This window comes from Oryctolagus cuniculus, chromosome 10 (genome assembly GCF_051225735.1).
Source record: "Oryctolagus cuniculus isolate XC-2025 breed Fujian yellow rabbit chromosome 10, ASM5122573v1, whole genome shotgun sequence".
Lineage (NCBI taxonomy): Eukaryota > Metazoa > Chordata > Mammalia > Lagomorpha > Leporidae > Oryctolagus > Oryctolagus cuniculus.
The window spans coordinates 28,653,121-28,665,264 of NC_142876.1; the positions used below are offsets into that span (position 1 = coordinate 28,653,121).

At 50.5% G+C, this 12,144-nt stretch overlaps 2 protein-coding genes and 4 non-coding genes across 11 annotated transcripts; all 6 read left to right on the forward strand.

The window, feature by feature from the left end:
- Nucleotides 1-1,236: 1,236 nt before the first annotated feature.
- On the forward strand, nucleotides 1,237-4,515 carry RPL17 (ribosomal protein L17). 4 transcript variants are annotated; one of them, XM_002713529.4, is made up of 7 exons: nucleotides 1,237-1,351; nucleotides 2,085-2,137; nucleotides 2,225-2,265; nucleotides 2,703-2,837; nucleotides 3,067-3,165; nucleotides 3,826-4,017; nucleotides 4,436-4,515. In XM_002713529.4, the coding sequence occupies exons 2-7, from the start codon at nucleotides 2,098-2,100 to the stop codon at nucleotides 4,481-4,483; spliced, it is 555 nt and encodes a 184-aa protein (XP_002713575.1). In that variant the 5' UTR covers nucleotides 1,237-1,351; nucleotides 2,085-2,097; the 3' UTR covers nucleotides 4,484-4,515. The 4 variants fall into 4 exon arrangements, with proteins under 4 accessions (XP_002713575.1, XP_002713574.1, XP_089161886.1 ...); XM_002713528.4 differs by having other exon boundaries at nucleotides 1,323-1,661; XM_089305760.1 differs by having other exon boundaries at nucleotides 1,328-1,351; nucleotides 1,955-2,137.
- LOC127492549 (small nucleolar RNA SNORD58) lies at nucleotides 1,933-1,998 on the forward strand. The gene has a single exon (XR_007922061.1). It is a non-coding gene; the product is annotated as a small nucleolar RNA SNORD58 (small nucleolar RNA).
- On the forward strand, nucleotides 2,319-2,386 carry LOC127492550 (small nucleolar RNA SNORD58). Its single transcript, XR_007922062.2, has one exon. It is a non-coding gene; the product is annotated as a small nucleolar RNA SNORD58 (small nucleolar RNA).
- Nucleotides 2,917-2,982, forward strand: LOC127492547 (small nucleolar RNA SNORD58). The gene has a single exon (XR_007922059.1). It is a non-coding gene; the product is annotated as a small nucleolar RNA SNORD58 (small nucleolar RNA).
- LOC127492548 (small nucleolar RNA SNORD58) lies at nucleotides 4,064-4,127 on the forward strand. The gene has a single exon (XR_007922060.1). It is a non-coding gene; the product is annotated as a small nucleolar RNA SNORD58 (small nucleolar RNA).
- A 1,204-nt stretch (nucleotides 4,516-5,719) lies between the features above and the next one.
- C10H18orf32 (chromosome 10 C18orf32 homolog) lies at nucleotides 5,720-7,970 on the forward strand. 3 transcript variants are annotated; one of them, XM_008261290.5, is made up of 3 exons: nucleotides 5,720-6,456; nucleotides 6,702-6,884; nucleotides 7,249-7,970. In XM_008261290.5, exons 2-3 carry the CDS (start codon nucleotides 6,726-6,728, stop codon nucleotides 7,312-7,314), a joined length of 225 nt encoding a protein of 74 aa, XP_008259512.1. In that variant the 5' UTR covers nucleotides 5,720-6,456; nucleotides 6,702-6,725; the 3' UTR covers nucleotides 7,315-7,970. The 3 variants fall into 3 exon arrangements, with proteins under 3 accessions (XP_008259512.1, XP_008259510.1, XP_008259511.1); XM_008261288.5 differs by having other exon boundaries at nucleotides 5,720-5,868; XM_008261289.5 differs by having other exon boundaries at nucleotides 5,720-5,758.
- The last annotated feature ends 4,174 nt before the right edge of the window (nucleotides 7,971-12,144 follow it).

Genomic DNA, 12,144 nt, shown 5'->3' on the forward strand with positions numbered 1-12,144 from the left:
TAACCCAATGCTGTCAGACAGATTCAAACGTGGGGCGAGCTACTGTTAAACCGTAAGAGTGCTCTCTCCAAAGTCAGAGGGAATTCGGCAAGGACATGTAGGGTAAGGAGAAAGAGGAAGTAAGAAAGGATGAGGGCTATGGCCGGAGTGTGGAGGGCTCTTAATTCATCCCCAGGTGTTGGGAACAGGAGGCCCCGACACGCACAGTAGTGGAACCCGGAAGACGGCAGTCGGCGCCCATCTTAGAAGAGTGGCTGCGTCGGGAACGTGGAAGACGCATTCCAGCTGATCCTTAGATGGCACAAGGACCTGGAAACCTGCCCTTGCCTCCAGGTCGGTGCATGCCTGCTGTGCCACCTCAGGGGCTCCCTTGAGTTCTCTGTGCCTCAATTTCATTTACAAAATGGAACTATCTTCCAGCCCTTGCGCTAAGGGTTGATGATGAAAACAGTGCCTGGCACGGAGTCCGCCCTCACCAGCGGCTCCATTCTGGTCTCCACCAGAACGTTAAGGGAGACCCTGGAGGCGCAGGTTGAGAGTTGCACTTCCGGGCCACGCGTGTCACAAATCCACCGGCCTCAGGAAAGACGCGCAGCGGTGGTGACCATCGGGGTCTGTCCCGGAGAGAGCTGTGGGCTGGGGCTCTGAGGGCAGGGCCGCGGCGTCCGGCTCCAGGGGCCCAGGGAGGGGCTTGGGGCTGCGGTCCAGGGCCCCAGCGGACCTGGTGCTGCGTCCGGAGCCCGCCCGTGCGTGGAGCGTGAGCAAAGTGCAGCCACCGCGACGGGGCGGGCGACCAGGGCTTGACCAGCGGTGACAAGGACAGCAGGAAATGCAAAGACCCCATCCCAGCCCTGAAGACCTGGACGCGGCAAGGGAAATAATGACGTAGAACCAGACCCTTCCATTAGCACATTCTTCGTACTGAAGACGACACGGTTGACTAGGGGACATATCCCGGTTACCATAACTACATCCCATCTCTTCGCCTTCATTATCCATTTACAAACCAGTTTTAGGGGCACGCGATCACACAAACCTAACGACTGTTGAGTAAATGAAATGTCTCCTGCATATCGTGATGACAAATGTCCTGTCCTAGAACCTGTTTTTAACTCATAGTTAAAACCTGTAACTTTTTTCCGGATTTAAAAAAAAGAGAGAATTTTGAGATGGTCTCTAAGCCGGCCATTCGTTTTCAGACCTTCTTAAAACATATCCCACACTCCCTTTCTTCTCAGCCTTCCACCGCTCTTGAGATCTCGTTTCTTCGTCTGGAAATCTCGCGAGAGGACGGGATCTCATGAATTCTCCCAGAAGCCACTGCTCTTCCTCTTCCTGTAAGCGGCCTTAGGTGAGTGACTATGTCGTGGCTCTCTGAGCGCGCAATCCGCTTGCCATCGCCGCCATCCTGGCTTTGGGGTCTCCGGCGCTGAGGCATCCGTGGGGAGAAATCCCAGGGCTACGATTGCACGCTGGAGGCGGTGTTCCCCTGTGTAAAGGAATGAGGCGGGGGCCCGACTTGGCGCTCCGGGACCAGCCGGCCTCTGCTACCTGCAGAGGGCTATGGGTGGGAATGGGGGGTGGCAGGGCCCCGCGGCAGGCGGCAGCACGGGCGGCTTGTAGTCCGTGCCGACTTCCAGCTCCAGAGGTCCGGCGCCTTGGTGAGTGGTGGCCGAGAACGCGGCGAGAGAGTGGGGGAGTTAAAGTCGGGTCAGGGCTTGGCTCGTTTCGACAAAGCGCACGGGGTGGCTCCCAGCGTGGTTCATCCCCAGGAAGTCTGAGCTGGGTGGAAAGGGGGGGAGGGAGGATGTGGACTGAGTTCTGCCGTGCCCCCTCGAGGGTCGGGTTGGGTTGAAACACGCCGTACGTCGTGTATGCTGCTAGTGAGGGCCCTGTGAGCCAGCGCTGGGAGGCGCAGAGGAGAACAGAACGCTGCGATGATGCCATTTCTTAGGACACCTTTGGATAAATCATGAAACCAACCATTCTCTGAGCAGCTGTGGGGCGCATTTAGTAATTCGCTTACGCTGTGTCACTGCTGTGGACTGTGGATGATTGACGGGGTTACCACTGTGCCCTTGCAGGTGACCTGCGAAAATGGTTCGCTACTCACTGGACCCAGAAAACCCCACAAAATGTAAGTGCGAACGGGAGCTGCGTCTGTATTTTCTGATTGGGGTACACGCAAGATGCCCGAAATTAACCAGAACGTCTTATTTTCTAGCATGCAAATCAAGAGGCTCGAATCTTCGCGTTCACTTTAAGGTATGTGAATCAGAGCCCAAGGGCATCTGCGTTGCACCGTTCTTACAAGGTGGCTGCAGTGATGCCTTTCTTAGGACACCTTTGGAGTTAGCCGTGAAATAACCAATCAGTTCTGAGCGGCCATCTTTGATTTGAGTATTGATCATCCGGGTATCCTGAGCAACGTTATTTAGGATTTGTGGGAAAGCAGTCTGCAGCTCGAGGTGGGACTTAGAATTACGTCCAAGATGACCGGGTCTGAACGTTTCACAGCAGGCAGGGGTTTAGGGCTGCTTCCCCCTCAGCCACAGGGTGGTTGACATTGGACTACCTCACCTCCCAAGAATGGAGAAGGGTGGTTTTTTAACTGCTGGTCCGTGTTGACATTTTGACAGTATGCAGATTGCTTGCTTAAGTATGATTTGACATAAATGACAAATATTTGTGTTCATACTTAGAACACTCGAGAAACTGCCCAGGCCATCAAGGGTATGCATATCCGAAAAGCCACCAAATACCTGAAAGACGTCACGTTAAAGAAGCAGTGTGTGCCATTCCGTCGGTACAACGGTGGAGTTGGTAGATGTGCCCAGGTAAGAATTCGTAGTTCCATAACTGCAGGGAAACCTGAGATGGAATGGCTAAGGTGGGCCTTTATCATGCTGTTTCTGGTTGCTGTGATGACAAATCTTAGGACACCTTTGGATTAACCGTGAAATAAAACACGTTCTGAGCAACCCTGATGTTGTAGCAAATACATTCATCTTGTTTGCAGTGTTAATTTAAAGAAGTCACTGATTATCTCTTTTCGTTTTCTTTCAGGCCAAGCAGTGGGGTTGGACCCAGGGTCGTTGGCCCAAAAAAAGTGCCGAGTTTCTGCTGCACATGCTTAAAAATGCAGAGAGTAATGCTGAGCTGAAGGTATCTAGGCCGTTGGCATTCTTAAACTTATAAATATGTGCTAATGACACTGATATCTTGATTGATTATCTTTCTCAATAACAGCCTTTTCATTTACTAAAATCTCTACCTCCTGCCTCTGGCATGCCATAAAGACTCAGTCTGCCCATGCCTAAGACTTAATTACTAGTATTTCCCTTATTGAGGTACTTGGAAAAGAAACATTTCTGCCTTCTGTCTCTTATATTGCTGGTATTTCACTAGGAGTTCATTGTGAAGTGGGTTTTTTGTAGTAAGTCAACAAAAGGATAGGGTTGATGGTGGTTAATGTGGTATGTTAGAGTTATAATGAAGGGAATGTTAAACTTCAGAAGTTAAAACAGTGATGGTTGACAAAACACCAGGGTTTATCCTTTACTGTTCTGCATTTGAAAGCCTAGAACAGAACTGGAGTTCTGTGTAAAGTCAGTGCTTAGAGGTGCCTCTGCTTTGTGCTCAACTCCTGTTGAACCACCTTTAGGGAGGCTGCTTAAAATTGTGGCCTGCGAAAGCAGACAACAGTGTAAATGATTCTAAAGTCTGAAAGCATTGCCTTTGAAAAGTTAGCTCACTAAGCCAAGGGCCTTAGGGCAAGGGCAAGTGCTGCAGTGTGAGATGTTAAAGGGGATTTTGTTCTTCCAGGGTTTGGATGTAGATTCTCTGGTCATTGAGCACATCCAGGTGAACAAGGCCCCCAAGATGCGCCGCCGGACCTACAGAGCCCACGGCCGGATCAACCCGTACATGAGCTCCCCGTGCCACATCGAGATGATCCTCACTGAGAAGGAACAGATTGTTCCTAAGCCAGAAGAGGAGGTGGCGCAAAAGAAAAAGGTAAACCACTTAGTGGTTCTCTGTCCAGTTGAGGGCAGATTTGGGGTTGCTGTGATGGCTATCTTAGGACACCTTTGGAATAACCGTGAAAGGAAATTGTTCTGAGCAACCCGTTTAGCCAGTTTTATCATTCATTTTTAATATACTTGCTTGACTTGCTTGACTAACAGCAAGGTTGTGATTGGTAAAGTACATCAGACCCCCGTGATTTGCCTATGGAGGCACAGCCACTTCAGACAGGGCAGGCTAAGCCACGCCCCATACTCCACACCTAATGGATGGAGCATGCTGCTTATCAAGGAAATACCATCCTTTCTCCGCCTTAGTCCTTATCTGCCAGGCTTCCTGCCGCCTCTGTTAAGCATAAACTTTAAGTCCTCCAAGAATTTAACAGTCCTTTTGTTTTTTCTCTCCCCAGATATCCCAGAAGAAACTAAAGAAGCAAAAACTTATGGCTCGGGAATAAACTCAGTATAAAATAAATACGAATTAAAAGAACGTTGGTTGTCTTTATTAGTAAACCTTTTATGTCTTCATAAACGCATCAAATGAGTTCTCTTAGGATCAGAACTCAAATCCTATTTTTGTGTGCCCCCTGCCACTCAGTGTTGGTCCGTGCATATGCTGCTGTGAGGCTCTTGAATATCGGGGGTCTTGTCAGCAACTTTGGGATGTAGCACTCCTTTCAGTTTGCCCAAGTACAACGCAAGCCCTTGTGCCGTATTTAGTGCATGTGTTGCAAGTTTTCTTCACCCTGAGAAGGAAGGCTGCGGTTGTTAGTGGTCACTCTCCAATCACTTAACATGTTTTCTGGTAATAGATTAGCAGTGTTTGGTTAAGATGGGGACCTGACCCGTGTCTCAGGCCTTCATAGCATGCCGTGGGTTATGCCACAGTGTTCTAGCCGCCAGGCATCCCTGAGTGCTCTGCCGCTGCAGGTGGTTCTGCGAGAGCTTTGTGTCAGGAGGACTTGAGGGTGGGGATAGCAGGGTTCAGGAGGCGGCGAGGGCTTGGGGTGCTGCGGCCGGTTTCCACTGGTGATGTCTGCGGAGAGGACGTTCTGCAGGGCAACGTGGTAGAGACGGCGTCAGGAGGGGGCCAGTCCCTCGTCCCCTCACGTTCCACAGTGAATTAAGGCCTCCGGTCAGGCTGTCTCAAGGCCGGCTGCTGGCATCACAAACGAGCATGGGGACAGACGTTCTAGTCCGGCTCAGTAGCCTGCTTTCCATACAGGACGTGTAGAGACGTGCGGGGACGGGTTCCAGAGGAGTTGCTAAGCCATGGAAACCAATAAACCCCGAGGGAGCGCTCTTAAAGGAGCGTGCATGACCTCTCCTTCCTCGACCTGGCTTCCCACCACAGCCGCCCTACTGAGTGACGTGGCTTAGTCGTCACTTTTAAGAACGTGACGTGTGAGGACCTGAAGACCCCTGCCCTAGAAGTTAAGACACTAGCAACAAACGACTGGCCGGCGACGGCACCTGCCGATGGCCTGTCGCACACGCGCTGCGTGTGGAGGGCTTTGACCTTCCTGCGTCGCAGAGAGCCTCTCCCCGGCCCGCTCCGCCGGGCGCCCCGCAGCGCCGCCGCGCCCGCCCACCCGCGGCGTCACCGTCGCCCTGTGCACCCAGGCTGGCGCAGGCGCGCTCTGTCGGCCCTCTCGGGGTGCCCATTGGCTCGGCAACAGCTCGTCCCTCCCTCCGGAAGTGCGGACGTTGGCGCTCGGGCTTCGCGGCCGCCGGTGAGCTGGGTGGGGGGGCACGCGGGCGGGGACCGGGACGGGGTCGTGTCGCGGCGATCACGGAGCCTGCGGAGCCCTCGGTCGGTGTGCGGCCCGCCTGCGCCCTCACGGTACGCTCGCCCCGAGCGCCGGCCCGGCGGTACCTCCCCTCGCCTCGCCTCCCTTCCGTCCGTCTCGGTCGGTCTCCTTGGCCCCTGCCACCGGCCCGGCGTTCGCTCTGGCCCCGCGGGAGGGATGGCGGAGCCGCGGGCCCGCGCTCGGCGACGGCTCTACGCCGTTTCGCTCGCTTTGTCGACTTGCGGCGCGTAATTAATGTCTCTCTGGCCCCCTTCTGGAATTTTCTAACGGTTTCTGTATACGTAAAGTCAAATAGCTTCTCACAGGATCGTTGTGGGGGTTCGGGGAGAAAATACAAAAAGCTTCGTTTTGGAGAGAGCTAAAAAGTTGTTAGCAAAGGCGTCCGTGCGGTGGTTGAGGGCTTGCAGCCTGTCACGCGTGAACTTACGTAGCACACAGCTGGCTCTCTGTGATGGAGGGGTCGCCAGTCACCACCTGAGCCTGGGGCCCGCAGCACCGCCCGCCGGTTGCTTTGAAGAGGTTTGGTTGGTTTTGAAGGCTTGGTAGAGGAGGTAACATCGTGTTTTTGCCGGAGGGTTGAATGAATTGATAACATCTCTCACCTGCTCGCACCTGCGCAGGTGCGTCTTCTTCAACCTGGGAAGCCGTGATGGGAAAGGGGTGGAAGCAGGCGCCCCCACTGCACGTTCCCGTCTAGCACCTGCTACTCCTTTACTCGCCGATAGTGTTTTTATGTAATAACTCTTACTTGGGGCGAATAGTATGTTTTCCAGTGTCGAAATAGACTTTTCACATACCTTAAGGTGCATCCCTTCAGTCATTTTTCTACGATGAACTAAATTTTTGTCTCCCCATAACTCAACAGATTTAAGAGCTCAAAGCTGGGACAATGGTGTGCATTCCTTGTATCGTCATTCCCATTCTGCTCTGGATCTACAAAAAATTCTTGGAGCCATACATATACCCGCTGATTTCCCCTTTTGTTAGCCGCATATGGCCCAGAAAGGCTGTGCAAGAATCCAGTGATAACGGGAGAGTGGACTGTAAGGTAAGGACACTCGGACACTTCGAATAAGGGTGGGTAAATGGAGGGCGCATTTTTTTGGAACCAGAAGCTCCATTCATTTTTCTCAATTTAAGTAGTTAAATTCCACCAACCCTGTGATGAATGCATTGGTTCCTTGCCTTACAGCCAAAGCAAATGAACATTTTTAAGAGTTTACTTAGACAGCTCTGTTGTCTTTGTGTCCATGCCTTGGTCTTGTTCACCTGTGCTACTTGAAGCGCCCCACACATTTCTAGAAGCACAATTTTCTTCATTCCGAACTTTGTTGTCCATTTTTACACAGAATGTCTCTTACAATTAATAATCTTGTTGTGGTAGTAATTCCTAAACCGTATTTTCATTTTAGGGCACAGACACAAATGGATTACCAACGAAAGGACCAACGGAAATCCCTGATAAAAAGAAAGACTGAAGTGACTTTCCCCACGGGATCTCAGTTGTTTCGCACATGGACGTGATAATATGAAGCACCTTCTTCATGACTGTCTCTGACCTTTTTCTCTGAGCCCAGAACTCAGGCTGGCTGGTTTAGGTATCCCCTGTACCGAGCAGGGAATATGTGGTATTTATACTTAAAATGTACTTAGTTATAGTTAATGACCGCATTCCTGAGTTCCTTTTTCATTAATGTAGATTTCCATTCCTATTATTGCACTTTTAATAATATGAATAAATAGAAGGTTTGTGCCAGCAGATACTTAGATGTTGCTAAGTCAGTCCTTAACAGCCCTGACCCTCTCTAGCGTTCATTCATATGAATGACCGATGTGTGCTCTCATTTCTTTGGGCGCCTCTAGTCTGAGCAGAGTAAATTTTTACTGTGAAACAGTGCGGGGGATAAAGCTTGAAAGAAAGAAAGAATGACTTTCCAACGCAGTGAAGCAGTCTGTCCATGAGAGTAGTGAGTGCTCTGTAATGCTCTGAGGAAGACAGAAGAGACAGGGACATAGAGAAAACCTGATTGATGAATGAAACATCTTTTATTTAAGCATCTGATGTATGTTGTAAAATTCCAGTCCTTGCATTCCTTCTATTCCTACAAATGTATTAAATATTCTGTTTAACTTGTGGTTCTTTTTAAGTCTCTTTAAATATTCAAAAAGGAAATTTTCACCTCATTTGAAAGCATCTTAATAGTGTTGGGATAGCAGTCAGCTTTTTTGAAAGGCAGAAGGAGAGATGGAGAGATCTTCCTTCTGCTGGTTCACTTCCCGAAAGGCCACAGTGGCTGGGGCTGGGCCAGGCTGGAGCCAAGAGCCAGGAGCTTCATCTGGGTCTCCCACATGGGTGCAGGGCCACGAGCACTTGGGCCGTCTTCTGGTGCTTTCCCAGGCGCATTAGCAGGGAGCTGGATCAGCTCGAACCAGCACCCATATGGGATGCTGGTGTTGAGGTTCCGGTTTAACTCACTACACCCACAACACCAGCCCCAACAGTTAGCTATGTTTACATACAAGACACCCCGGAATTGAGTAGTTTTCAACAGTCACTTGGCTGGACAGTTATTTTCTGACCTGGGCTTGCTCATTGCTAGTGACCTGGCTCTCTATGTGGTCTTTCCACTTGGGCTTCTTCAGTTGTGGGGATCTGTAAACATTCAAAGATGATAAAAATATATCCTAACTAAGGCTTTGTTAAGGCATGCCTCTGATCATTAACCCTGGACCTCACTGAAATAAATCAGTAGATCTCAATTTGTCTGCCCCAGCCCTTCTGAATATGTTATATCCAGGTGATGAGTTTGTTCTCTAAGATGTAAAGATAACTTTATAAAAATTGCAGTAGAAGAGCACATTCAGTGGAAAGCTGGGAGCCCATTTCAGAGCGGCAGTTACAGTCCCAGATGCTCTGCTTCCAATCCAGCCCTGCTAATGTGCCTGGGAAAGCAGTGGAAGATGGCACCTGTTACCACATGGGAGACCAGATGGCACTCTAATCTGGCTTCAGCCTGGCCCCGTCCTGGCAGTTGCAGCCATTTGATGGGTGAGCTAGCAGATGGAAGAGCTCTCTGTTACTTTGCCTTTCAAATAAGTTTTTTTTTTTTTTTTTCAAATTAAAAGTTAATGTTCTTTCTCTTATTTCTTCATCTTCCAGCTCCACAGATGTTACCACTGTTAGTTTTTTGAGTAGTCTTCTAGTAATTGTCGCTCCCCCATTCACGGAGGAACAACACAGGACCCTGCGCTGTTCTTTTGTCTGCTCGGCCCTTCCCGGGTTTGCTGCTGGTCCTTCCCGGGTTGGCTACCGACCCTTCCACCTCCGTGGAAGGGCGGTTCCCCCTGCCACCTTCCCCACTTCCGCGGGGGAGCGGCACACCGCCGGCCGGCTCTCTCGGGGGCTGCACAGGTGTTCCTTCAGATAGATGTTCCCCTTAGATGTTCCTGGTGCATGTTGTCTCTCTCCTCCTTTATAGTCCTCTTCCACCAATCCCAACTCTGCTACCCACACGCCGAGCACACTGCTTTCCTCCAATCAGGAGCAGGATCAGCTCCTGCAGCTTGTCAAACTGATGAGGCAGCTGCGTAGAGGTTGTTTGGTCTCTTTCTCTCAGCGCCATATTGTGGGAGAGCAGATGCATAGAATAAGTCTTAATTCCAGTAACTCAGTCTAGTCTCAGTTGCTCCCCACAGTAACTTTTAAGAAGTTGTATTGAAATTCTTTATTTGAGAGAGAGTTCCCTTCAGCTGGTTCATTCCCCCAAATGTCTGCAATGGCTAGGGTTGGATTGGGCTGAAGTCGGACTGAGAATACAGCGTGGTGTCCCCTGTCGATAGCAGGAACCCGGCTGGTCCATCTCTGCCGCCTCCCAGGGTCTGCAGTGGGGAAAGCTGAGTCTGTGTAGGACCCAGGTGCTCCAGTGTGGAATGCAGGCACCTTAGCTGGCATCTTAGCAGCTAGGCTAATGCCCACTCATTCGAGCAGCAAGTGTGCTGTTGGTTTAAGGACTCAGATAATATTGCAAGACCTAGGATGTCTTGACACCATTCTTTCCCAAAGACGACTAATTGAGCTGTTGCTTTTGGTATTTATCTCTATATTTCCAGCTAACCTGTATGGCAGTTTTTTTGAAAGACCACCTTCAGATGTTACTGACTTCCTGTTCTAGTTGAGATACGGCTGTCTTACACACTCTACCCCACTACATCCTCCTAGTATACGCATCAGTTTTGCCTGAGTCATTCATTACTCAGTGGATCAATTTGAGTTGCCAAGTGTCTTCCACGTGACCCTTCAAGTCTGCCCCGTTTGTCCTGTCCCTACACCCCCAGAAGGCTGTGTGGATCACTTAAACTCCCCAGGCCCTCTGGGTGTAGGGATGAACAGCTGGAAATGGAAGGAGGGAACAGTGTCATTCCCTTGGCCACCTCCCTCCCAGATCCCTCAGGCTAACTGTTCCTCAGTGCGAATTGGAGCACCAGAAGGTGACCAGCTCCATGTGACTCAGTTTCCCCTAACCTTTTCCTGTCCTTGCTCTTTTGGATTTGGGGGTGGTGGCACCTGTGCTACCTGTGTCTCTGGGTTACTGCTGTCTGCTGGGACTCTGCTAACTGTACAGATGGTAGCGGTGTCTTGTGATCGAGTTTCCTTTGACATACATGGTGGTTTTCCTGCAGTCACTAATGGCCTCTTCCTCCCCAGACATGACCTGGTTGGCGTTGCAGGACTCCGGGCTTTGTGACTCCTGCTGTGTTGGAGCCACATACTCCTCTTTCAAGGTTTACTCATTCTTTCTGTAGCGTGCAGATTCCTAGCTTGGGAGATCGTGTATAGATGATTTTGAAATGTGCTCCCTGGAAGATTCCAAATTGCCGTAGACCTCACAAAACCTGGGTCCGCTGTCCAACATGCAGCAGGCCTGTTAGTGCCACTGGGCGGCTGGAAAGCAGCCGAGAGCAAGGAACCTGGCAGCTGTCAGTTAATTCTCGGGCTCCTTGAGGGCTCCGAGGTGAAGCTGCTTCCAGATTGAAGCGGGGGTAGAGAAGTGCACGTTCAGCACATGTTGAGGTCCCTGGCTAATCTGCAATGCTCATGGCCCTCCTGTGGTGGGTTGGTCAGCAGTATGTTTTTTTTGGGATTTTGATGATGGCCAAGTAGGCTGGAGTCTGTTGGTAGTTTTTGCTCTGGGCCTGGGTTTCCTGGAAAAGCCTCAAGACCAAACATGGAGATGTTACCTATGGTGAGATCAGTGACCTCATGGGTCCTGTGATCAGGGACTGTATTGGACTGACTACGGGACCCCCTCATGCCAGTGACTTAATTTTAATAAGAGATTGATTTGCAATCCAAGAAGCAGAGCAGAGAAACTAAGCTGAGGGAGTGAGGCTGGGAGACTGTGAGTTTCTAGCATCTGCATCAAAGACAGGCTGCATAGGGGCTCTCAGTTTCAAAACCATTAAACCCACCCTCCAGAGAATTTGTGGTCTCCTAAGGCCTTTTCCATTTCTAGCACTTTCCTCTCTCGAACCCAGTCTTTTTTTTTTTCTTGCTTGTAAGAAAGCTACTGCCTTCACCAGCAGGAAACGGAAATTGAGAGCAGAGCAAGCACAGGCTCTCCCATAGGGATATGGGCATCCCTAGTGGAGTTTCAACCATGAGGCCAAATGCCCATCTCACTTACTCCGTTATCCAGCTCCCTGCCCAGTGCCTTCCACTCGCTCCTAAAACCTTCCATGCCGGCAGTTGATAAGTTTTCCCACCATCTTAATGAACTGTCTCCACGTCACTTTCTATAGCTCTGAGGCTGGGACAAGCCAGGAGCTCCCTGGGGAGGAAGCTTCATCCCTCCCCGCCTTCGATCGTGAGTGAACCCAGGACATTGAGTTTTACAGGGCTCAGGAGGCCTGAAGCTCTGTGGCTAAGCCTTTCTGGCCTGGTCAGTCTAATAGGTCAGCATGCGGGTGACAGTCATGTTAAGGAAGTGCTGACACCTACGTGTCCTGGAGGGCAGCTCAGGATGGAAATGTGACAGGACTCCAGAGTTTTTCAGGTGAACCCTAAGTAATTACCTGAGAAGATGAGCCTGACTCAAACAGGAATGCAATTAAAATTAACTAAGGCAAAAATAAGCCACCAGGAACTGGGTAAATTGAAGTCAGGCAGCAGGGTGAACAAGATTACAACATTAAAGCAGGTTCACAAATACTGAGTAGCACAAGCTAAGGGATTCTGGCTTCACCCTGGCCCAGCCCCGGCTTTTGTGGGCAGGTGGGCAGTGAATGGGAAGTCTCTGTCTCCATCCGTC